The sequence below is a fragment of the Micrasema longulum genome, unplaced genomic scaffold, assembly GCF_059751315.1.
Source record: "Micrasema longulum isolate JH-2025_06_02 unplaced genomic scaffold, ASM5975131v1 h1tg001218l, whole genome shotgun sequence".
In the NCBI taxonomy this organism is placed as follows: Eukaryota; Metazoa; Arthropoda; class Insecta; order Trichoptera; family Brachycentridae; genus Micrasema; species Micrasema longulum.
Genome location: NW_028278405.1, coordinates 106,725 through 131,608, shown reverse-complemented (window position 1 = coordinate 131,608; position 24,884 = coordinate 106,725). Strand labels below are relative to the sequence as shown.

The following is a 24,884-nucleotide window of genomic DNA, read 5'->3' as shown; positions in this document are numbered from 1 at the left end:
TTTTTTTTTATTAAAATAAACAACTTTATTCGATTATATGAAAAAGTCTTCATAAAGTAAAGAATGAAGATAGGTATTTTACAAGAGTTCTTTAGCCAAATATTTTAAAATGAACTACGCACATAACTAAAATTTATATAAAATCAGTTTTGTGTGGGAAATGGGGGAACAGTCAACAGTTAGGTGGTAACTTGTGTTAGTTATTAAAATTTGAATTTGTGTACACCGAAACCTCTTTTTACACGGTTTAGAAATAACACGGTAGGTTCAAAAATATTTTAAAAAAAAAAGAACATTGATTTAACAATGCGTAAAAGTAATATGATTACTAAACCATTAGTTGTTGACATTCCTTACAGTCTTGAAGATGCCTACTTAGGCGAAAGCGCTCGTTGGTCAAAATAATAAAAAGTAAAACTAAACCAAGAAGTTTCATTGATAAGTTTATTTATAATTTTATCATAATCATTAAATATAGAGTTTTATCAATAAATATCAATAAAAAAACATCAATATTATTCCCTACATTGCTTTTTTACTTACTAGCCGCAGAGAGGTATGCGCAAGGAAAAGGTGATAGTGAATAATCTCTTACGATTTTTTTAAAGTATTTTTTGTTATGTTATATTTTGAAATGAAACTAAGCTATAATAAATATTACAACAGAGATGAAGAACATTTAAGAGAAGGTAATATAGAAGTCCAGGCATCTACAGGGCTTATGACCTGTCAATGGCTGGTTTAAGTGGCCACTTTACACACTGTGTAACATTCACCATTCTGCCTATATTTGAACATCTATATTCCTTCAATTCTTTCATCTGTTGATGTTTGTGAAGTTAAAGAGCTGAAACCTTTATTTATGCGGGTGAGATACATCTAATTGAATTATTTCACCTACATACTAGGCAACGCCTGAAAATATTATTTTTTCAATTTCTATACTTCTTCATGGACCAGGTAATTTATCAACAATATTTTCAATAGGTCATAAGCCCTGTAGATGCCTGGACTTCTACATTACCTTCTCTTAAATGTTCTTCATCTCTGTTGTAATATGTTAATATAAACAGCTCCCCAGGGAGTTGAATCCAGTCCTTGTCTACAAAAATTTGGACAAACTCAAAATATTGTCTATAATAAATAGTAAACAATTTTTTTTTATACGGTACTGTGTGGAACTTATCCCCCAGTAAAAAGAGGTTCCAGTGTACTTTAAATATTCCTTGTTGTATACAATTATAAATACCGTATTAGCCCGAATATAATGCGATATTTAAAAAAAATTATCGGTTAATTAGAAACCAGTAGACATAATAAATTCTGCAGTGTACATAAAAAACTAAAAAAAATTGTTATATGTGGCATAAACATTTTTTGTTTAAACAATATTTTTTGGTTTACTTTACAACAATCTTAGCAGTGTTTTTTAACCTTTTTGAATATGCGACCCCCTTACGAGCAGAGAAAAAGCCAGCGACGCCCCCCCACCCCTCCAACAGGACCGACTTCAACTGCCTCGGTCAGGGGGATCGCGGTCACGAGGGGTTAGGCACTAGATCCTAAAAAAAGAGCGAGCCCCCTCAGAATTAAAATACTCTTTTCAAATATCATACTGCAACCCACCAGCAATTCTAATTAGGATTCAATTTTAATTTATTAATTTAATACGTTTATGTAAGTTACAAAAATATATATTTAAGGCATACATAAAACGAGATTTTTTTTGCTGAAATTAATTAATTGGGATAAAATTGTGATCGCCCACGGTCACGAGGGGTTATGGTTATATTCTCTCAATGAAATCACAATCTTAGTATTGGGACACGAATGTTATCTGATGAAAAGTAAGGAAATCATAAGATTTTGTCATTTTAGAAATCCGTTCTTTCAAAATCGCAACTTAAAAAAAAAAAATTAGGAATAAACAATATTTTTTTTAAGGTACATCTGATAAAAAATATACATCTAAGTTTTACATAACTAAAATATAATTATTTTTCAACAAGCGGATTATACTTCTTGAAATTTAGACTAAATTTAGGTACATTGGTACTCATATAAAGACAAAGTATTTGAGTAAAATTTGTTTTAGCAACTTGAAGAGAATGAATTGAGCAGGAAAGTTATTAAACAAAAAAAAAATCGGTTTTAAAAAGATTTAGTTTTTATTTGTCATTTAATTACTTAATTTTTTGATAGCGCGATTTTGAATGAAATGTATTTTAACGTGGCAAACCCATATGATTTCCTTACCGCATACCGGACTACGGCTTAAATATTTTCCAGTAAATATAAACTACTAACAGTAGATTAATTATTTTACACCTAAGAACGATTTCACAACAGTGGAATAAAAATAATCACGGAGTGTAACGATGACACTCAATAGATGAGATGTTTCTGAAATTGTGTAATGTGGCATTTTGGTTGCGATTCTCAACGACAAGCTCACGTCACACCTGGCTGGTGGTCGAAGGATGACTAAACACGCGGTGGGCATGACTGAGCATTTGGGCATTATTTTTAAAGGCTCAGGACGCGTCTATGTGTATTAATAGGTCGATGGAATGGTACTCAGTCTTGAATATATAATAATATTTCAAATGTATTTTATAAATAAAGTGAGCGATGAAGTATATCGTAAACATCATATAAAGGCACACGAGGTGTATTATTGGTTCCCATTGCAAACTTTAAGTTACGTAATCTATCCTTTCTCGGGTGAGCTGACTCCGTATCACGTGCATTATGCACATTGAGCGTACGCATGCCGAGCTTCAACATGCCAGAGGGAATACTAATGTCGGCAGTGTGTGTTCAGTGATTTTATTAAGAACTATACTTTTGAAAATGTAGCAATATTCATTTTTAATGTAACGACTTACATTTTAACTTTTAATAGTTTTCTATTGACCTGTCAATAAAAATTGATATTATTATTATTAACAATACACTAGCAGCTATTAAGCTGATGCGTGTATATCGAGTGGACATGGTTATTAAACATTATAAATTGATGTGATTAACTGAACTAGCACCAATCACTTTCTCGGGAAGGCCATTCCATTCTCCACAACTCGGTGTGTCAGGAAGTTCTTCCTGGGGTTGGATCAGAAGGAGGTAGTGTTTAATTTCATTGAATGACCTCTGAGATGGCGGTTTTCATTCATAGTGAACATTGATTTTAACTTAGGTACATTATACCTATACATAGATTTTGAATGTTTCAATCAAGTCGCCAAGATGCCTCCACTCTTCCAGTGAACTTAACCCGAGCTCCCTACACTACGACACTACCATTTTAGTTGCTCTTTTCTGGACTTTCTCCAACAACTCTATGTTTTTTTTAAAATAGGGACTCCAGATTTGGTAGGCATACTCCAGGAGTGGACGAACATATGTTTTATAAATTTTGAGGAACAAATCTCGGGTGATGTAAGCGAATGTTTTCCTTATTAAGATAATATTAACGATAATAAAGAAAACGTAAATAACGATTTAGACGTGTGGCACTCTTGGCGGGAGGAAAAGGGGGTGCGATGCGAGAGGAGTTTTAAAAATTACGAACAATCCCTCCTTCGCACTTGGCCGCGGTATGCCACTTTCATTTGCCTCTTGTGATATCTATCAATGATATATATCATAATCGGGTTGTGGTCCCGTGGCTAGTGCCGCAGACTCGCGGATTAAAGATCAGAGGTTCGAATCCCACTCTTCCTCGACTTGATTTCCATTTTCTAATAGCGAGTTATTTACAACTCGTTGAAAATGGCTCTCAAAATTAAATATTTAGGTAAACATTCCTTTTTCTAAAAAAAATATTCCAATTTCTTCCAGTATGTATTACACGAATGGCCAAGTAATGTTCCGATGTTCTTTCTGTAGTTAATTCAATCGCAAAAAAGGATGCCAATATTTTTAACAAGGCCTACATAAATTGAGCTGTAACATGTTTTCTTTCTGACAAAGCGCTAGAAAGTGATGAATTTTTATGGCTATTAAATCCAAGACTAAAGAAATACAATACGTACATATTATAATATTTCTAAAATTGAAGACTAAATCTCGATTAGATCCGGTGACACCAGTTAGTGATTGTGGGTAAAAATAGCATACAGCGCTATCAGTTCGGCTTCAGTGTCACATTCCGCGGTACCACTTATCTGAAGGAAGACTAAATATTACTCGGAGGCAGCAAATATATATATATATATATATACTAATGGGAGAATGAGTCCTCTAATCAGTCTTAGAATGGTGGACCTCAACACGGTACAAAACTGATCAATTAAAATGGTCAAGAATCAGAAAGAGAGAAGACAGAATTCTATTTGTATTAATAAGAGGGAGAATTGCCCGAATAATACCGTAAAAGTCTTCTCTTAATGTATTATTATTGCGGTAACTCCGTTATTAGTGAGTTATTTCCAAAGTATCCATTTCACTCCTTGACACATTTGTTTATGTGATCTCTGAACACTTTCTTAAGGATTTCTGTAAGATCGAAAGCATTTGGTGTCGGATGGATTAGGATGGAGTGACGATTATATTAACAGTGAAGCGGGCTCTAGTCTTCCGGTGGAGCGTCGAAGTAGTCGATGCGGGGGCGCGCGGGGGGCGCTGCGGGGGGCAGAGCGAGGGGCGCAGGGCCCAGCGTGGCCCACGCACTGCCTCTGCAGAAAGATACGGATAAATAATTAATATTCAAATAAACATTTTCTATAGTCCACTCCTGTCTAATTAAAGAAGTGCAAATAATCCAATTTAAACCCTCCTCACTCCATACTTCTACAAACACAAAATACTAGGCGACATAATGACTATTAGATTTAGTATTTAGGAGACACTGTTAAAACAGGATAATATTCATGAATAAAATATACCTTGATAAGGAAGCTTGTGTAGCTTCCAAACTGGTTGAGAGTTCAATAAATATATTAAGTGGTTAAAAACGAAATGTTTTTTTTATTTAGTCTTAAAATAGTAATACATGAATAGGTGGGAAGGTTTTCACGGTCACAACAGTGATAACAATCAATTTGTTTCTTTCTAAACACTCGGTTTACCCTGAAGATGGCGCCTGCAATGGTAGCCGAAACGTCGGAACAAATCCAACAGACACGATATCACCCAAAAAAGAAACAAATTGATAATACATGAATGTCTTAATATTAACTTATGTATAATTATCATTAAAATATATAATAATTTTAAACATTTCTAAACAATATACAGTTAAACCCTCTTTTTACGTTTTTTAAGGCAGCAAGAAAAAAATAGGAATTACATAAAAATACAATTGAATTGCATGGTGTAAATATACTTCCAGAAAAATAGTAAAAAGGGTGATAAGTGGGAAATCGACAATATTTTTATATTTTATCAAACAATATTATGTGTAAATATAAAAAAAAACTGAATTTGCATAAAATAACATATGATAATTTTTCCCCTAAATGTTAGGAAATTTTATTCATATGGTATCACTTTGATTTTCTATGGCATCACTAAAAACAACTGTCAAATAAATCGCGGCAAAATTGTTTCCACTTTTATGACAACTTTTTAAACCATATTTTTTTTTCATATTTTACATATAATTTGCCAGTACCTAGGACTAACTCAAGGAAAAACGACCTTTTCTTTAGAGCATGTCATTATTATAATACTGTTCTCTCTTATAATACTGGTCACGCAGACATTATTCATCTCTCCTATATGAAATATAGAAGATTCCTTATAGACACTACACCCGCTTAATTATATGATGTCAGTATTATTAATCTGCCTGGAGATTAGAGATAGAGAAAATTTAATTATAGACGAATATGAACTCACGAGCGGGCGGAGGGAAGCACCTGCGGGCGCGGTACTCGGCGCTGTCCGCGTTCGCGTCGCACCACTTCCTGCACACTGAGCGCCGGTAGCCACGACTGTAACACAAACTCCCACTTACTAACTTAATACCGGGCGACTCGTCCTTAAATACTAATAATATTATTGAAAAAATATATATAAGTACAAAATACAAAAAAATAAATAATAACAAGATGTAATTAAAACAGATAAGAGATAATAATATATTCAATAGGATTTGAGGCCGCACAAAGGAACAACATAAATAATATTTTGCGTGCATATGTATACAGGAAACTCTCATAAATAGGTTAGGTCCTAGATAGGTTCCTATAAAATGTTGTGGTACGTAAAACCGTGGTTTACGAGACTCAAAGCCAGTATAAGTAAATTATTTTATTTTACAATTTTCGTAACTTTTCTTTTCCTCGAAATGGATTTAAACGTCTGAAGCCATTACTAGCAAATCTACACTGTCCATTTCATTTTCCACCAATAAAAGTTGTACATCCTGAAAGCTCATATCTCCTTTGATCCATTTTTGTTGGTCCTGATATGCCAAAAATTAAATTTTTTGATGATATACATACACATATGGACAAAAAAAAGTTCACACTTACCTGCTATCCCTAACTTTAAGTTTACCTGTCCCTATTTCTTAGAAATTATTTTATTATTTAACAATAGCTTCTGCGTATTGTTTAAGACTATTTATTTATTTCACACACCTCACTAGTATAACCCGGCATAACACGTGTCGAGGCATTCATTTACATTATTTTTATATTTATGTTCTAGTTCATAATAAATAAATATAATGCAATAAATAATATTGTATTGGGTATACATTGAAAGTTATAACATTTTTAAAAGCTACATCAGTCTTTTATTAGCTACGTCTGAAGAAACATCGCTACAGAAATATGGCAAGTTCGGGTCAAATCTGTATCGCGATGAAATCAAAAATAATTACGCTGTTACAGGAAAATTCTTTGAATGGTTAAATTTCTCGGAGAATTGGTTACTCATAGTGTGCTGTAAGAATTGAAAAAAAATCATGAAACCGGCTTTCTGTAGCGAAAAGAGGGAAGTGGTCGGCAGCGCATGACAACTGGAGAAGATCGGCTGATTGCCATTCTTATCAACCGAAATCGTTTTCTCACTGCTGCAGGAATGCAAGGAGAGATCCAGTCTAAATGTCAAACTGAGTTCTCGGTGAGGACGGTTTCTAGGAGATTCCAAGCAAGAAGCCCCGCAAAAAACCCCTTCTATTACCTTCTTTCAGCACAAAGATGCTAAGGCTACCAGACTACAGAGAGCTTCTTCGGGCAGCTTTTCTCGTTCAGCAACGAGCAACTTTTCCGTGTATGTGGACACTACCAAGGAGACTTATGTTCTTAGATGCGGGGTGCGGCATGTGGTGGGCAAGCTATGTGTATAAAAAATAGATAGTGAAAGTTCAAAACTGAAGAAAGACACCAGCCTTTAAAAGCAGTTTCGGGAAAGGGAGGATGCTTATCCATACTACATGCGCATCGTGTAGCGACCTCACGTTGTCTCGATACTTAAGGTTGAGGCAAAAAAAGGTATCAATGATGGTAGGAGACCGAACGCTGAACACTCTTCAAGTGGATCGGAAGGTACGTCTTCTCCCGGTGAGTTTTCTGTGGTTTCCTCGTCATCAGAGCAGATACGGAGAAGTCCCTAAAACAGGCTACGGCCGAAATATCCCACCAGATTTTTACACATTATAAACGTAACTTTTTTCTTTGAAGTAAATTTAGAAAATAACAAACAAATAACTATTTCTTTGAAGTAAATGAAAACCTTGTACATCATAAGCAAAGTGAAAACACCATACAACTCCCATATCTAAAACCTCACCCTGTCCTTGTAGGCCGTGGCCACGATGTTCCGGTACGGTTCGGCGTCGTAAGCCGCGCTGTCACAGCCGAAATGCTCGCACAACTCGTGTATGAACTGGCGGCGCTGGCGCGACATCGGCGGGAAGGAGTGGCTCCGCGTGCGCTGCTTACTGTCGCGCGCCAGTGTCACGAGCTGCGTGAGTTGCTCGTGCGTGCGCTGCGCGAAGGCTTCCTCTCGGGTGGCCATCTGCCGATGTACATCAAGTTAGTTAGGTTGGTTATTATTTATATCCTTTAGTTTGTTAATGTAACATTATTTGTATATATTTTTTTTTAAGGAAGAATAATGGAGACAAAAAGCAGTACACGAGATATAGGCGCAACGGCTGCCTGTCTTTAAGGAATAATAATAATAATTTTTAAAAATGTTTACAATTATTTTAATTACTAGTAATTTAATTAGTAATTTAGATTAGTATATAGTAACTAATTTAGATATCCATAAATTTAGATTATCACAGTAAACGTAACATTTAAAAATAAAATAAATAAGCTTTCTTTTATTCTTCATATTTTCAGGCATCTCATCGTACATTAAGTATAACCTATACATTAAGTTATTTTATGTTTTCGTTTTTTTCTTAAGCGGTAGCCTTATCATATTCTAGTTTCTAGTCCTATGGTTATATACATTTCTATTGAATACAATTTCACTCACAAAATATTTCGGCATAAGATTGTTAAACACTTTGTATAAAAATATGTTATACAGTGGTCTTTTTTTATTTCCACCCGATTGAAATAGTTTCTTATTTGTTCAACTTTATTATAATTGATTTTTTTAAGGATAACTCTTATTGCAATTATTGTTTTGTACATAAGTTCCGCACTCTTTTAATTTATTTTTTTCCAAAGTCTTCCTAGGAAGAAAATCTTTAAATGTTCCGGATTAATTATACAAGCAGAACGCGCTGCGCGTGTGGGATTACCTGTTTGAGTGAGTCCGAGTACTTGGGGGCGAGCTTGGACGACAGGTCGGGATTGCGGATCTGGAGACCGATGGCCAGGCGCCGGTTTCTGTCCTCCACTTGGCACTCCAGGTCACACTCCAGCCTGAGCAAGACCATCACATCAGTGTATTCATACACACTATGGAAGAAGCATCTCCACGTGTACTCGTGTGTGTAGAGTTGTAACTCTTATGATAATTTAGTACAGAGAATTTGTTTTGTTTCGCTAAATTAGTAATGAAAATTTATTTAAGAAAATTGAGCTATGTATTACCCGATACACATTATATGTTTACATAATAATAAGTTTACTATAAAATGGATTCGTACTATAACGAGTGTTTTGAAGCGCTGTGAACGCTAATACTACGGATCACGTGGCGTTAGCTGTCGCGTCCGCAGAGTCCCCTGGCCGCGAAAAGGAGAACGACTGGTCACGTGGTAGACGGACGGACCGGCATCGTGGTCATTATAGGATGGTGCAATATCAAAGTAATACTTGAAGGTTTCTATTATTATTAAATACTCGACTATTACTCAAACAATATATAACTTTATGAAATAATTGTACACTCTATAATATGAATTTTTTTTAAATTTAAAAAAAACATGTCGACTCTTGAAATCAGGGTTTTTCAACCTGTGGGTTGCAGGCCCAAGCGAGACTAAAGTAAAAAGTAAGGGATGAAAAACACTGGCATCCCGGGGAGGGGGCTCACCAGACCAGATCCTAAAGAATCTGTCGCTATCCTCCCCCGAGGATATTAACTTTTGCATTGCTCATGACTCATAACGATTGCGACTCCCCCTCACAAGGTAAAAGCTGGTCTGGTAGGACAAGCGGCGCTCCACAAGGCTATTTTTGCCATTATTTATTTCTAGAAGAAATCGGCCAGTACTCGGTGCTGGACAAGTTTTAAATTTCAATCATAATGGGGATACCCGCAAAATGTCATCGTAGTTGTTTTAATAAACTTTTGTGAGTGTTGTGTTAGAAATAGTGGAGAAATATTTCAAAGTTAATAATAATTTTTGATCGAGTTGATTCGATAGATTATTGGTGATAATTTTCTGTTGTCAAAATAAATTAAAAAAATCAGGATAATTTTTGGGGAAATGGAATGAGTACTCACGTGACGTTGGTGTTGCCTTGGGCCATCAGGGCCGCCATGTCCACGGGTTCGCCCAGGGGGCCGGGCAGCGTGGTGAGGCGCAGCCGAGCGGCACGCTGCTCGTGGCAGGCGCGCGCGGCCTGGCGGCGCCCGCACGGGCAAGCCGCGGGCGCGCTGGCGCGGCACAGGCTGCGCGCCGGGCACGGACTTGCGTGGCCGCACGGCGCGGCGCACGCGTGTCCGCACGGCCGCGCACCCGCGCAGAGCTGCGTGCACACGCTCGGGCACGCCCCGCGGTGGCACACCTCCACACAGCGGTGCCGCCCGCACGACAGCTCCTTGCCGCACGCGAGCCCGCATGAGAAGTCTTCTTGGTGGCACGGGATGGTCTTTCTCATCTAGGTAGGAGATCATTTATTTATTTTTAAGAAAACAACCGTCATTACACAAAAAAACCAAAATTATTGGCCAATTATAGTTTTCTAAACATCGCTAAATACAATGCAGGGTAGGGCAGGGCAGGGTAGGGCAGGACTACTCCGCATCACTCAACGAGATCTGTGCAAAAAAAATCTGACTTTTATTATTATTTACTTTTTTTAACGTTTTTTGGAGGGAAAATTTGAATAAAAATGTATGGGAAAAAACAAGATCTAAACATTTAAGTGTAAAAAGCGGAAATATGTAAAATTGAGGAATGTAAAAGCGAGGTTTAACTCTAATTGAATTTCAGTTATTTCTTGTAAGAAAAATTGTTACAAAAAGCATTAGAATGAGATATGAAATATGAACGGACATACAAAACGAGGGCATGATGGTCTTGTTATTTTTACTTTACTTTAGATTATTTTTACATTTGATGAATAAAAAACAAACACAAACAAGACTGTTATATTGAAAGTACTGTTAATTGATTCTTTTTTGTATCAAAATAAGTGTGGGGGTAGTCTTCTTCAATATTTATTTACTGTTACATTATATTACTGTACTTTTATGTGGATTTATATTTACATAGTTTCATTGTGACTGTTTTACCTCCAAGTAGTGTAATTACTTTATAAATCGCACAGTTTGAAACTCTCTGTGTGATATCACAGTCATGTGATGTCTCCACATGCCCAGAATTTTATGATCTTATCCGAAGCTGATCGTGAACTAATTGTTTTAGTGTACAAACATTCCTTAAAGAAAATAGATTTATGTGTTTTGTCGCAATGTGTGTTCTGTGTAAGAGAACTGAGTGTGTGCGTTTAAATCTTGCAGAATGTTGAAAAAATATAGCGTCTCTACCAGATTTTAGCTTTTTAAAAATCAAAAGAACATGGAATGAAATTTTTGTACAAGTTGGTAGCTTTGTTTTTATAATTTTATTTTAGTCGTTTTTTATAAAACATTTTCATTTAAAATCGTAACCATGATATGATATGATATGATAGTATGAAGTACAAATATGTCGCAACAATTTAAACTAAGTAAAATCGGCTAATTACCAGTTGCTACTGTACAGTATTATTATTCTTGTATTTCTTGTATTGTATTAATTGTAAATAAAAACTATCCTTTGCCAAAAAAAAAGTAAAATGTATTCTTCGGGATTTTTCAGCGAGACATGCATTATTAATAGTACCTTGTGGCGGCCATGACAGTAGCGTTGCGTGAGCACAACACAGGGTGGGCACGGGGAGGGCGCCGGGTGGCACGAGTGCAGAGCCTCGTGTCCGCAAGCGCGCGGCTCGGGGCACGGCAGGGTACACGGAGGCGCGCGGGCTCCGCATTCGACGGGCGGGTAACGCACGGCCGCTCCGCAGCGACAACGCATCTCTTCGAAACCTACGGGACAACACTCCGGGCAGTGAATATGTCAGTATGTATCGGGATTAATGTGTACGGGATACTCACCGACTCTCCGGCACGTGTCCTCGCAACGGCGGAGGCCGTATGAAAGGAATGGATAATACGACTGCTTCGGGAGTAATGCGTACGGGATACTCACTGACTCTCCAGCACGGCTGACAGTGCGCGCGGTGGCACGTGTCCTCGCAGCGGTGAAGGCCGCAGGAGAGGGTGCGGGTGCACGGCAGAGGGCAGCGGTGCTCGATGTCCACGCAGCAGCGCTCCTTGCACCGGTGCCGACCGCAGGACTGCTTCTGTATCCGAAGTAATATATTTATTTTTATTTTATTTAAGTTTATTGTTGCATTGTATTAATAGTTTATTGTGCTATATCGGTATAATTGCAGTGTTATTACAAAAAACATAAACCTAACACAGCACCAATTATGTACACAACACAATATATAATACAATTTCTAACAGGACAATAAAATGTGACAAGAATATGTTTAATGCATGACTCCATTTGTGTGAAATGTGGTGTTTGTTTTATATCAAATTTTTACAAAAAGAGGCTAAATATTGTTAATAGAGGATAATGTTATTAATCGAGGCTCAGCTTTACGATGACACCCCGGTCACCGGTGAAACTTATAAATAAAAGACCGTTCAAACTATTTTAACACATATTTTTCATATTATAATTAGAATGCAGTTCCACTCAGAAATTTCAGCAGTTATTCAGTATGCATATGCGAGGGCGGATTGAAAATGAAGCTTAAATAAAACCATTTATTTCTCAACATAGTCTCATTTTACTTCGACACACTTAGCAAGACAATATTCAAACTTTTTTATACCATCTGAATAATACGATTTCGGGAACCTCTCAAAATACGCGTTTGTTTCGGTTTCGTTTGAGCTGAATCTTTTTCCTGCTGGCCATTTTTTCAAGTTTGGAAACAGGAAAAAGTCACTAGGAGTTAAATCTGGACTATAAGGTGGATCAACCAATTCGAAGTGTATTTCACGTAATTTAAGCATCGTATCTAATGCTGTGTGAACCGGTGCGTTGTCTTGAAGAAAGAGCACTTTTTTCTTCTTTAAATGTGGTAGTTTTTACTTGATTGCATCATTCAATTGATCCAATAATGCACGATAATACTTTCCTGTGATTGTGGACCCTTTTTCAAGATAATCAATGAGCAATATTCCGAGTGCATCCCAAAATACAGTGGCCATAACCTTGCCAGCCGATTTCACTGTCTTTGCATTCTTCGGAGCACATCCACCTATTGTTTCGATTGATTTTTGGTTTCAGGTGTATAATGGTGCACCCACGTCTCATCAACAGTTATTAATCAACGCCAAAAATCAACAGGATTACGCTTTATCATGTCCAAACACTGCTGTGAAGTGGTCTCTCGAACTCGTTTTTATTTGACTGAGCAAACGCGGCACCCATCTTGCCGATAGCTTTTTCATATGCAAATGTTCATGCAAAATGTTGAACACAAGTTCATATGAGATATTTACCATTTCAACAATCTCACGCAACTTCACTCGGCGATCATTCATAACTATATTAAGGATTTTCTTGATATTTTCTTCAGTAACCACCTCTTTTGGCCTTGCTGTTGATGGTATTGTTGCAGTGCTTGTTCGGCCGCGTTTAAATTCAGCAATCCAATATTATACCATGTAGACAGAGCAGACTCACCGTAATGTTTATCGAGCTTTTCTTTGTCTCTTTCGCCGTTTTCCCTTTCAAATAATAGTATTTCATCACTGCATGAAATTAGCTTTTTTCCATTTTTCAAGAAACACAAAAGTTGTTTACTTCAAACGACTACAACAAATAAACTAATCGATGAATTTGGGTGATATTTCATCAGCTGCCGTTTGACAGATCGCAATTTGGAAAAAATTAATATTTTTTGTGTTTGTGCTGCCATCTAGCGCTAGGTAGCTTCATTATCAATCCGCCTTCGTAAACGTACTCAGTTTAAGTTACCCTTTAATTGAGTGAACTTTCTGAAACTTCTCGAAGTAGGTTATGCAGTGTAGATGATGAAACACCTACACACATTATAAGTGAATGTGATGTTCCACAACGGTGTTTCCCAACACCGGTACCGGTCCATTGAGATTTTCTGCCAGCCCGCAGAAATATTTGTTGCCCATTTTAAAACAAAAAAGAAGTGTAATTAGTTATTTCTATACCTGTTATAATATAAAATTAAAAACCAATAAACAAAAAGAGTTATACCTGCATTACGGGTCCGCAGGCTTCAAAAAGTTAGGAAACGCTGCTTTACAGAACAAAAGAAGCCACATCCCCTTCGAAGGGGCACCGGTTAAAACTGAGGATGTTAGTGCTCTACCTGATACTTTAAGGATCTGGGTTTGGAGTGACAGATTTAGCAATACGAGGACACTCGCCCCCTACTCGGTAGCCGTTATTTGAAGACCGAGGCTTGGAGGGCGAGAACTAATTTACGGGAACCCATTACAATTTATTTACACGGGTCGCGGTGGTGTCGGGAGCTTATATAGCGCTGACTCTGTTTTAAATAAAATAAGAATAAGAACAGAAACCTTGGTACACTTCCGGCCGCAGCGGATCTTATTTCGCTCTACGGCGAGCTGCTCGCATGCCACGTCCTGCTGTATGTGACCACAGCGGCAGCTCACAGCCGTCTTGTCCAGACACGGGGGACAGTCACCTGCGTAATAACAATATTTACTCTCTGCTCTGATTACACCCTACAATATAATATACGAGTAGTCTGTGTATTTTATCCCATTTATCTTTGCATTTTTATTTTTTTAAGTATGTGCCCTGAAATTTAGATATAAATGATACGAAATGACAAAAGATATTCAAATGAGTATGCATCAGATGCACAATTTTTTTATTTAAGTTACTATGCCGTGTGTTGTTTGCACTTCTTTCTGATGTTTCAGATCGCATTACAGCGTACATCATCAGGGTTGGTCATTGTCTGATACCGTGTAAATCGTTGAATTGAAATCCTATACAAACATCCCGACAATATAAACAGAGATGACGGGATCCTAGTGCCTGTTTATAAAGAAATCACATAAAAGCATAGACGGTGAAATGAGACATTAACAAGTTACATATAGCGACGACTGCGACACGGTACAAATCCTAGGTACAAAATGTTACATACGTACCTACATGATTAAACTCAACCCCGAGCACGATGGATGCTGTAATGCCAAACATCTAAAAAGAATATGAACATAATAATAGCCCAGAAAGACTAATTTATTGGATATCTGAACAACCGATAAAATCTAAGAAGTTTAATGAGTACGCATCACTTTACAGTGTTTATATTAACTGCGTCGCCTATGATCGGGATAATGAGTGGAGCGTACCGTGGTGACAAGTGGCCCGACACACGTGAGGGCTCTCGGGGGGCCCGCAGGGGAAAGGACGGGAGCACTCCTCGCCGCACTCGGGAATCGGGTCCAAACAGGACGAGCGGACTACCGTCAGTCTGGAAAACACGACACTATTGGCACACACCGATATCATTTGGGGTATTTGCTAAAGCTCGATCGTTGCCCAAATATTTCTAGATAAATGGCGCCAATGAGCGAGTAAAAATTAGCAAGCAGCAGTTTATGAATGGATGAGCCTCCAAGGTTATACATATCTTTTCATGATATTTTTAGTGAGTAAAATATAATCTTAAATTAATTTTGACCATTGTTATTTTTAGCATTTTTTAATGATTTATGTGATTTATTACTATTTATTTTGCCGGACAGAATATGATGCCATAAAAATTATTACTATGAACCTTAGGAAGTAACAGAGTAAAAAAGAAGAACACAAATCAAGCACGGACATAGTTCGTATTGTACTCACTCAGTCTGGTTGCACGGGCATCGCTTAACTGTCTCCGGGGAGAGGTCGCAATCCGGGCACGGACCGGGGTGACATGTGCGGCCACATGGATGCTGGCCGCAACTGCGTATGCGCGAGCACTCTTCTCCGCACGAGAAGCCCTCCACGCCCGCGCTGGCGGCCTCGCACGCCACGTCACGCTGCAGGGCGTGCGGGCAGTAGCAGCGCTGCGCCACGCGCTGCGGGCAGGGCTCGCACGGTCCAGCGTGGCACAATGCGGCGCACGCGTGCGCGCCGCAGGACAGCGCGCGCGCGCACACGTCGCCGCACAGTAAAGGCGCGCGAAAGGAGCACTTAAGCAGTTGGCGCGTGGCGCCGCACTGGCAGGCGCGGCGCGCGCTGGCCTCGCAAGGCGGGCAGGGCCCCGGGTGGCAGGGCAGCGCGCACGCGTGAAGCAAGCACGCGCGGCGCGCGCCGCACGGCTCTCCGCAGCTGTGCGCCGCGGCGCCGCGCACCCATTCCGGCTGGCGCTGCGCCCCGCAGAAGCAGCGGTACTCCGTGGGCACGCCGCGCACCTTGTTCTGGCAAGCGGGACAGCGCCACTCTCCTTCTGCACATTGAGACAGACGATTAAGTGCCGGGATAGTAAAACTAATTTCTATATCCACGAGCGTATTTATAGCTACCACATGGGGTGTGTTCTAGAGAAATTCATAGATTGGCCCGTTATTTAATTTGGCCTAACTTTTCTTTTTAACATCTCGTATTATCATGGAAAGCTTTTGACATTTCTTTTTTGTTCTTTATTTCCTTCCAGCCATCGAATCAAACGCAATTTTTCACTCCAACTTTCCTTCATTCATCCTCCATATCAACATCCTTTTTTTTATAGTATTCTTATTCTATAAGCTCCTGACGTCACTGCGACCTGTAAAGATCTATTGAAACGGATCCCAGTGAATAGTTCTTGCCCCCAAGCTTAGGTCTTTATGAGCCCGGCTACTGTATGAAAGTAACATGCATATTTTATAGGCCCAAAAATTTTGAAATCTTTTTTTATTGATAATATTTCATTAATCCCAAGCTTTCAAAATTTTCCTTCTTTTTAAAAACACGCACTATCCTGGATTCAAACTAAAGATATTAACTGTTTTTTTCTGTGATATATTTTGTTGCCCTTTAATAAAAAGGAATATTTTAATGTTTTTTTTTATTTCCTTTTAGAATATTTTCTTTTCTTTTTCTTATATTACACAAAAATATTATACCTGTATATTCATTAAAGGAGCAAAAATTCATAAATATTTCTTATATACCCACGAATAGGCCATGGCTTTGTGGGATTTTTTGTTTACTATTTTTACTGTTAATATGTATTTCATTGCTATGTAATTATGCTTTAATTTTTTAATACTCTGTTTTACCTCTTATGAATATTGTAAAAAAACAAAAAAAAACCTATACAGGGTGTTCTTTAAGCCCTGTCACATCCAAAACCACGTGATCGTATAGCCAAGAAGACATATTAGATATTTAAAAAATATTTAGAAAGAAGAAATTAAAAAAAATAAATATAAAAAAAAACAGAATACTCAGTGTGAGAGGCGTACCCGCGATACTAGTGTTGGCCCATTTCTGCACGCACTTGAGGTGCAGCACGTGATAGCAGTTGGAGCACGCCCACACGGCGTCAGCCTGACGCACGCGCTCGCAGCATACCAGACACTCCAACTCCCCGCGGTCCAGTTGCTCCGAGAGTCTCTCTCGCTGCCCCACTTCTGCAAGTACAATATATAGGTACAAATATGAAAAGCAGTTTTTAAACAAATATCCATTAAAAAAAGGTAAATATTTACTAAAATTACCTCTGTTTTCAACTCTTTTGTCTTTAAAAGATGTTTTTTTTATAACATTATTATTCTGTCTCATCAGATCTTCACCTCTCCCCTTTCCCCCATTGTCCTCGGGGCCTCTCGGCCTTCTCTGGTCTCCTTCAAACTTGCGGCCCCCTTTCGCGTGCGCTTTAGTAGCGCTACCGACCGCACCGTTGGGTTCTCTCGCGGGTCTCGGAGCGCCGCTGCGAACGCTGCCGCTCTGGTCGAGCGGGCGGTTGCTGTTGTACACGGTGAGGGAGGCGGTCTCTGCGGTTTCGGGGTCTTCCGGATCTCGGCTTCTCCAATTAGTGCTGTTAATGGCGTTACTGCGAGTTTTCCATTTCGGATTTCGCGGGGCCCCTTGGGACTTTTTATTATCCGGCCCTCTGGATACTTCCCGTGTCCCGTGCGCTCGTGGCTCGAGCGGGTTAGTCCCCGGCGGCTGGGTCTCAGGCGCCCGGTTCTCGCACGGCGTAGGATCGCGCAGCGCATGCCACGGAGGGCCTCCCGAGTTGCTATCGGCATTTACCGGGAAAGGGTTTCTCGCACTCAGAGGAACAAACTCTACGGCGGTAGCAGTCAGTTTAGAGTGCGAGGCGAGGTTTTCGTCGGGGGCTCGGTCATTGTAAGCCCCGGATTTGTCCCCATACTGAATGTTAGATTCGGGAAAGTAAATAGCCTGGGAAGCTACACGAGTGTTTTCCTTGTTATAGTTACTTCGGGTGGGGTACTGCAGCGATGGGGAGGGGGCGGGTGAGGGGCCAGGAGCGGGGGCCTGAAGCTGCTGCAGGAAGTCCTGGAAGCCCACGTAAGGCGGCGCTCCCGGGTGGGGGTGAGGGCCCCCGTAGTACTCGCCGCCATTCCACTGGGCCATCCGCGCTTCCGGATTCCTACAACAGGGAATACATGCGATAGTGTTAGCTATAGCCACAAAGCGAGCGAAAAAAGTTTTTACTATTTTTATTTTTAAAAAGAACATTAAAAATCGACTAAATAAATAATAAAGTTTAAAAATAATTAAGGTTACCTTCCGTTATATTGCACTCATTGAAGAGATGATTTTAGCAAAAATTAGTAGTCAATAATCCCGAGGTATATAGGGTCATATAAATGAAAGCAAATAAAACCTGATTTTATGATGATTGTTACCGACAAATGTAATTCCATCTATTTTGTGTAATTCTGTCATTGAAGATATATCTGTACCTAAAGCTAGGGTTTCCTAGGACAGCGGTGCCCGTATTTTAACGGCCGTAGTGAACGGTGATGCAGTGGACAGCCATCGTAAAAGTGATTAGAGAGTGGTTTCCTAGGAAAACGGTGTTAAATGGTGTTGATAACACCGTTTTCCTAGAAAACCAAACTCTAGTCACCTCTACGACGGCTGTCCACTGCATCATCGTTTACTACGGCCGTTAAAATACGGGCACCGCTGTCCTAGGAAACCCTAGCTTTAGAAGATAAAACACGCGAGACCACTTTTTGCCGTTAAAAATGCAGAAATTATCGCAATAAGCTATTTAATATGTGAATATAACACTGTATTCTAATAGGTACTGCTATTATCAAAATAATAACTATTATAGATTTAAAGTTCTTTATAGATTGAAATAGTCTCATTTGGTTCAAAAGTTCCGATGTTTTAAAAATCCCAAAATCTTGTTTTCTGAACATTTCATTCAAAGTGTTTCCTGTGGTTTATCATGCATGTGATATTGAATCGACTATTACCTACAAACTGTATGTATCTTTGTTGAGTTACCTTATAAAACAAAATATATACAATGATATCTGATTTGTTAAGACTTCCATAAATTAATAAAGAAGAAGCCTAGTTATATGACAAATACAAAGGTCGAATACGAAGTGCAACCTCCGGTCCGGGAATTGCTGATTCGGGTGATGTTTAACGATCTTCATTCTTCGTCTTGCTAAATTTCATGTTTGAAATTTTAATATCTATATTGCTCGTACCTATATTATCTCGAATTTCACCTGCTGTCAGTGACTTACAGGGTCGTGGGTTATTGGTGAAATTTAAACACTAATTATAGGTAAAAAGAGGCTTTTATTTACCTGCTTGATCAATTAAAATAGCGGCTATGTTCAGAAAGCACGTGAAATAATCTTAAAATTATGGAAATATTTAATAAACTGATAATGGAAGAAGTTGCACAATATCGTAAATCGTAACCAACAAATGAGACCAATTGTGACAACTCACTAAACAACTTTACTCAAATCTCAAATCTGCCCAAATCGAAATATTTGGAATTGTTTATGGCATCCCAGAATGCAGAAATCAAATTTCTATGGAGAATAATGAAGGTCGGTTGGTCCAACCAACACCGATCTACATCTGTGATCTACATAGATATCTGTAGTCTGTGATCTACATACAGGCCTGCACACCGAAACGAAATGGCCGCCGCGCGGGGCCATAGTAAGTCTGTATAAGAGTACAACTGTCAAATGTTACTGCTGTAAAGTACCTAGAGACGAGTTGCAATGAGCTGAGTTAACTTAAAAATTTCTTTAAATTTATCTAAACTGTTAGGATCACGAGGGATATCTTATGTGGACTAATCGAGAACTTCTCAGCATCAGCTCATGTGAAGAGGAAACCACTTAAAACTCTTCAGGAGAAGCCGGCCTGTTGGCAGTAGTCAACAGGCCTTCCGTTCCACTAGAGGAGTGTTCGGGATTTTGTTCCCTACTTTGGTTTATTTTACCAATTTCCTGCGCTATATTTATCATGTATGATACTACCTCTCGTGTGAGTTCTTTATTACCTATCACCAATGGGATGTCGCATAGATCTTCACCCAGGCCTCTGCATCGCGCCTCCAGCTGTTGTCTTTGAAAGCTGAAAAAGGGGCAATGCATCAACAGGTGAGGGACATCTTGAGGAGTTTCATCGTCGCATGGGCAGCTGTCGATCTCTGAGAGCTTGAAGCGATGCAGGTAGCTCATGAAGCCACCATGACCCGTAAGCATCTGGGTGAGCTCGTAGCCAGCATTTTGCATTTTTCTGAAATCATAAGCATGAAAAATTGCAGGGAAAAACATTTTAGTTACACTTCCGGTTGTCTCACTCAAATAGCGATCGTTCCAGAGTTGAAGGGTCCTGCTTCTTATTTTTCTTTTGGCAAAACTGAGCGGAAAATCGGCAAAATCGAGGGCTGTTTTCTTAAGCGTAGCCTCCCGAGCCTTTTCGTTGCCAAGGATTCCGCAAGTCCTGGTGTCTGCATCGTAGATTCTGGATATCTGTTCTTATGTCCATTACAATAGGGTTGACCGAATTTCGGTCAGTTATTGCATGGACTCCAGATTTGCAATCTATCAGGATCGTTATTTTCTTCCATTTGTTTGGTGGCTTCTTCAAAACATAGACCAAGGCTTCTCTGATCGCAAAGAGTTCTGCCTGAAACACGGAGCAAAAATTGCCGAGTTTCAACTTTCTCGACGGCAGCTCTCTGATGCCATCGTAAGGTACAAAAGCTGCACCCACTTTGCCGTCCAAGAGACTGCCGTCCGTGTAGATCCTCAGCTCTTTCCACGCCGTCCCAGGCAGAACCTGATCATCGTAGCCGTGATCTATCGGATAGCGCTCCGCCGGATGAGGAAGTGAGAAATAGTCTCCCACTCCCTGGTAAAATCTGTCCTGCGGCAAGTCTTGCAAGGTGAGGCTCCTCTTCACCTCATATGCTTCTGCAAGCTCCCTGATCCTCAGATCGAGTGGCATGAATCCACTCAAAACCTGTGCTGATACCAAGGAGATTGTTCTGTATCTCTTGCATGACCTGATGGCTATTTGTCGTTGGATGGAGTTCAATTTCTTCCGGTTGACTTTCCTGTTGACCGCGTCCACCCACACGCTTAAAACGTACGTAATCAGAGGCTCTACAGCACCTACGTATATTTGCTGCATAACCTCCGGCGATGCACCCCATGTGGGTTTGGCGGCTCTCACGAGTTTGTTTGTAATACCTGCTGATTTTTTACAAACACCGTCAACGTGTTTGGACCAATTCAGGTTGCGATCTATGGTAAGACCCAAAACCTTAAAGTGGTCTACATAGTTCAACTGAACTCCTTTCATATGAATGGCTGGCTGGCGGCGGTCCTTTCTTCTGGTTATAAACATTGCGTTGGTTTTATCTTCGGCGAATTGTAGTTTGACTTTTGAGCCCCATGATGTGATAATCTTCAGTGCATTGTCTGTCATCCTCTCAAGTTCTGTTGTATTGTCTGCCACGGCTGTCAAGAAAAGATCGTCCGCGAATGCCTTCAGTTCGACTCCCGCACCTAAGTTTTTCTGGAGTACATCATCTAAGATGTAATTCCAGAAGCTCGGTCCGCAGGAGGACCCTTGAACGTATCCTTTGGTCGTAACCCTTTTGAGAGTGGCATCGAAGTGTGACGCGCTCAGCCTCCGTACCGGCTGGGCGTGAATTATAGTTTCTCTCTCCAATAGTAGCTTAAAATTCGAAATTAAATTGTTAACTGTTAAACAAACATTGTATTAATGTTTATAAGTGGTCGATGTGTAGACAAAAAGTGGAAAAAGAAGACTATTCATTTTAAAGCATTATTTTGCGCTTTATTCTTACTAAAATATGTGACAAGTAGTGAATAAAGGAAACTTTCAAACAACAGTGCGCCTACTTTAAAATCATAAAAAAGTATTTGAACCCATTAAATCGTTTAAGAATGTATTAATTTGTGATGCGGACGTACCAAGACTTAATTATCTGGAATACTACCTCCCACGATAAATTACAACAGTGCTACTAAAAGTGAACTTATTGATACATACTGAACTTATTGATACATACATAGATTTAGAATATACTTTCTAATATACTCGTACATACAAAATGATGCGTCAATCCGTAAACCACTCTCATACACACGTTTGTCTAATAATAATGTCAAAAATTAATAAAATTGAGTGGTAATTTCATACTCAAAATACAGACTAAAATGGATACAATGTCGTTGGAACAATAGGCTTTTTTCCCCCCTCCGGCAACTACACGTGGACCGGACCATCTTCTAGGAATTTAGCAAACAACATGTGTTTGCACATGTGCGACACTGCGACAGTGACTAGTGACTACCGAACATCTATGAAAGCTACCCTTCGGATATTTTTATCTGTTATGCTATCCATAGTGTTGAAGTGCTTTATCTGTTTAGTTTTTTATTGTTTACTTTTAGCACGAACACTTTACAAATTTACTATTATGCTCAATGTTTGTTATTGTAAATTTTTTGATAATTTTAAGTTGCCAGAATTTCACTCGTCCATGCACTTTGTAGCTGCAAGACGATTAGTAATCTAGCTTCAACAGGTAAATGTTATCAACTATCAAATATCCAAATTTAGTAAATGAGGTCTAGAATTCCAACCGTCCATGCGCTCAGTAGCTGCAAGACTTGTTGTTATCTAACTTCCATTTTTATAAATTTGTTTTTTATTTATTTTTTTAAAATATCACTAAAACTGTAAACTCCATTGTCAAATAAAAAAATAGAAATGTAAATAGGGGCTAGATTTCTTATTGTCCATGCGCTCTGTGGCTGCAAGGCGTGTAATCTAGCTCCTATATATCATAATTGGAGACGAGAAACAAGAATCCTAACCGTCCATGCGCTCTGTAGCTGCAAGACGTGCTGGGATATTTATTTATTGTACAGCGCCCTTGAGGTGATTTTCACAAAAACGGCGCTATATAAATTATCCAAATATAAATAAATAAATACAACTTTCCTTTGTTGATGATAGCTCTTCACTAGCAAGAACAAGTTTCGAGGGCACTTCTTACTGCTCAGTTGGCACATCAAAAATGGCCACCAAGCGTTATCAAAGGCTCCTCTTATGTCAAGCGAGATCGCTACTATCATTTTCTTGTCTTGCAGTGCAGTCCTGATTATCTTGACTGATGCGTTAAGAGCGTCTTCTGTTGATTTCTGGGGTGTAAATCCATATTGTTTCTGACTCAACTTACCTTTGCGATGAAAATGCCAATTGATCCGATTGATCATCAACTTTTCGAGTACTTTACCAAATACCGAGATGAGTCCAATCGGTCTGTAGGACTTAATACCTTAAAGGTCATCCTTTCCCGGTTTGGGTATGACAATGACCCTCTCTTTTTTCCATTGAGCTGGAAAGTGGCTCACTCTGAGACATGCATTATACATACCCAGTACCAGCGACCTGTCTACGTTGAAGAAGTGAAGGCGGATGTCCGCGGTGAAATGGTCTTCACCGGGCGCCTTTTCCGGATTAATATTTGATATTATATCCTCAATCTCCTCTACCGTAAATATTGGATCGCTTTCTGTGTAGGTTATGATTTCCGCCCTCCGCCTGATGTCAATTTGCTCACGAGTCTATTGCTGTGTAATGTCGTCCGGAAAAGACCTCTCCAATAGACGGCTAGCGCTTTCCTCAGCCGAAGCTAAGTATTCGCTGCCATCCTTTAACGTCGCTAATGGAGTGGTCTTTTTCCGGTTGACCAGCACTCTGTGAATTGCAGACCAGGCGGTTTCTCTGTTCTGAGAGCCGCAGTAATTTTTCCAGGATTCCGTTTTCGCTTTCTCAATGGCGATTTTGTAGGCTTGTTTGGCTTCGAGATACTCAGGAAGTGTCTTAGTCTCTCTACGGAGAGTACCTGAGTTCTGAAGCCTGTGCTTACATTTCCTAGCTTCTTTTTTTAGTTTATCGAGCTCAGCGTTTCACCAAGGACAGGGTTGCCTTTTAAAGGGTTTCCTGATTATACTTGCTTTGCACGATTCGTCTAAAATTTCCATCAACAAAATGATTTTCTTCTCCAAATCCAACGAGTTGCTTATTTCGGAGAAGGAATTCTGTGATACTTTACGTTCTTTTAATTTACGTTGAACTTCTTTCGAGAATTTCTCCCATTTGGCCTTCTTGTTGTTATAAATGGCCGTTTTGATTTCTGTGGGGTTCCATATTCTGGCTGAAATTTCAAAATAAATTGTATTGTGATCACTTAAATGGTTATGGTTAGACTCCACTCTCCATCTGTCGACAGTGTCTAGCAGACTTGAAGAGCAGAATGTTATGTCGATAACGCTCTTGAGGTGAAAGTGACCGCGAAAGGCCTCGAAAGTGGGCCATTCATTCTACTTGATGGAACAATATTTTTAGGTCAGGTTTATTTTATTTTACAAACAACAGTCATTAGTTATTATTATTGAATCAATGTAGTATACAATTATTTCAAAAGGTGTTTTTACACTAGAATATTTCATAGTCCGTGGACTGGTATCTGAAGCGTAAGACTGATCATCTTATCTTTATGTAACAAAAACGATCAAGATACACTGCTATTGGTGTACTAATGCAGTACCCTATGCACCATTAGGTGCGGAAAGGGAATTATGATGATATTGATTGCCTTTTGTAATGT

The 24,884-nt window shown here is 39.2% G+C and overlaps 1 protein-coding gene across 1 annotated transcript; it reads right to left on the bottom strand.

Annotated features, from left to right (window-relative positions):
- stc (nuclear transcription factor, X-box binding stc) lies at nucleotides 1–19,683 on the bottom strand. The gene is made up of 13 exons (XM_088234269.1): nucleotides 19,513–19,683; nucleotides 17,428–18,326; nucleotides 17,173–17,340; nucleotides 15,584–16,172; nucleotides 15,088–15,209; nucleotides 14,278–14,405; nucleotides 11,840–11,993; nucleotides 11,474–11,676; nucleotides 9,868–10,244; nucleotides 8,714–8,837; nucleotides 7,744–7,971; nucleotides 5,842–5,936; nucleotides 1–4,676 (listed from the first exon to the last, which is right to left on the bottom strand). The coding sequence occupies exons 2-13, from the start codon at nucleotides 18,308–18,310 to the stop codon at nucleotides 4,571–4,573; spliced, it is 3,177 nt and encodes a 1,058-aa protein (XP_088090395.1). The 5' UTR covers nucleotides 18,311–18,326; nucleotides 19,513–19,683; the 3' UTR covers nucleotides 1–4,570.
- Nucleotides 19,684–24,884: the final 5,201 nt, after the last annotated feature.

Bases quoted from the DNA above. Each gene is read 5' to 3' on its own strand.
- stc (XM_088234269.1), bottom strand. From the start codon at position 18,310: ATGGCCCAGTGGAATGGCGGCGAGTACTACGGGGGCCCTCACCCCCAC. The intron at 11,677-11,839 runs GTGAGTATCCCG...GTTGTCCCGTAG, and splicing joins TCAGCCGTGCTGGAGAGTCA to GTTTCGAAGAGATGCGTTGT. The intron at 4,677-5,841 runs GTGAGTTCATAT...ATCTTTCTGCAG, and splicing joins GTGCTTCCCTCCGCCCGCTC to AGGCAGTGCGTGGGCCACGC.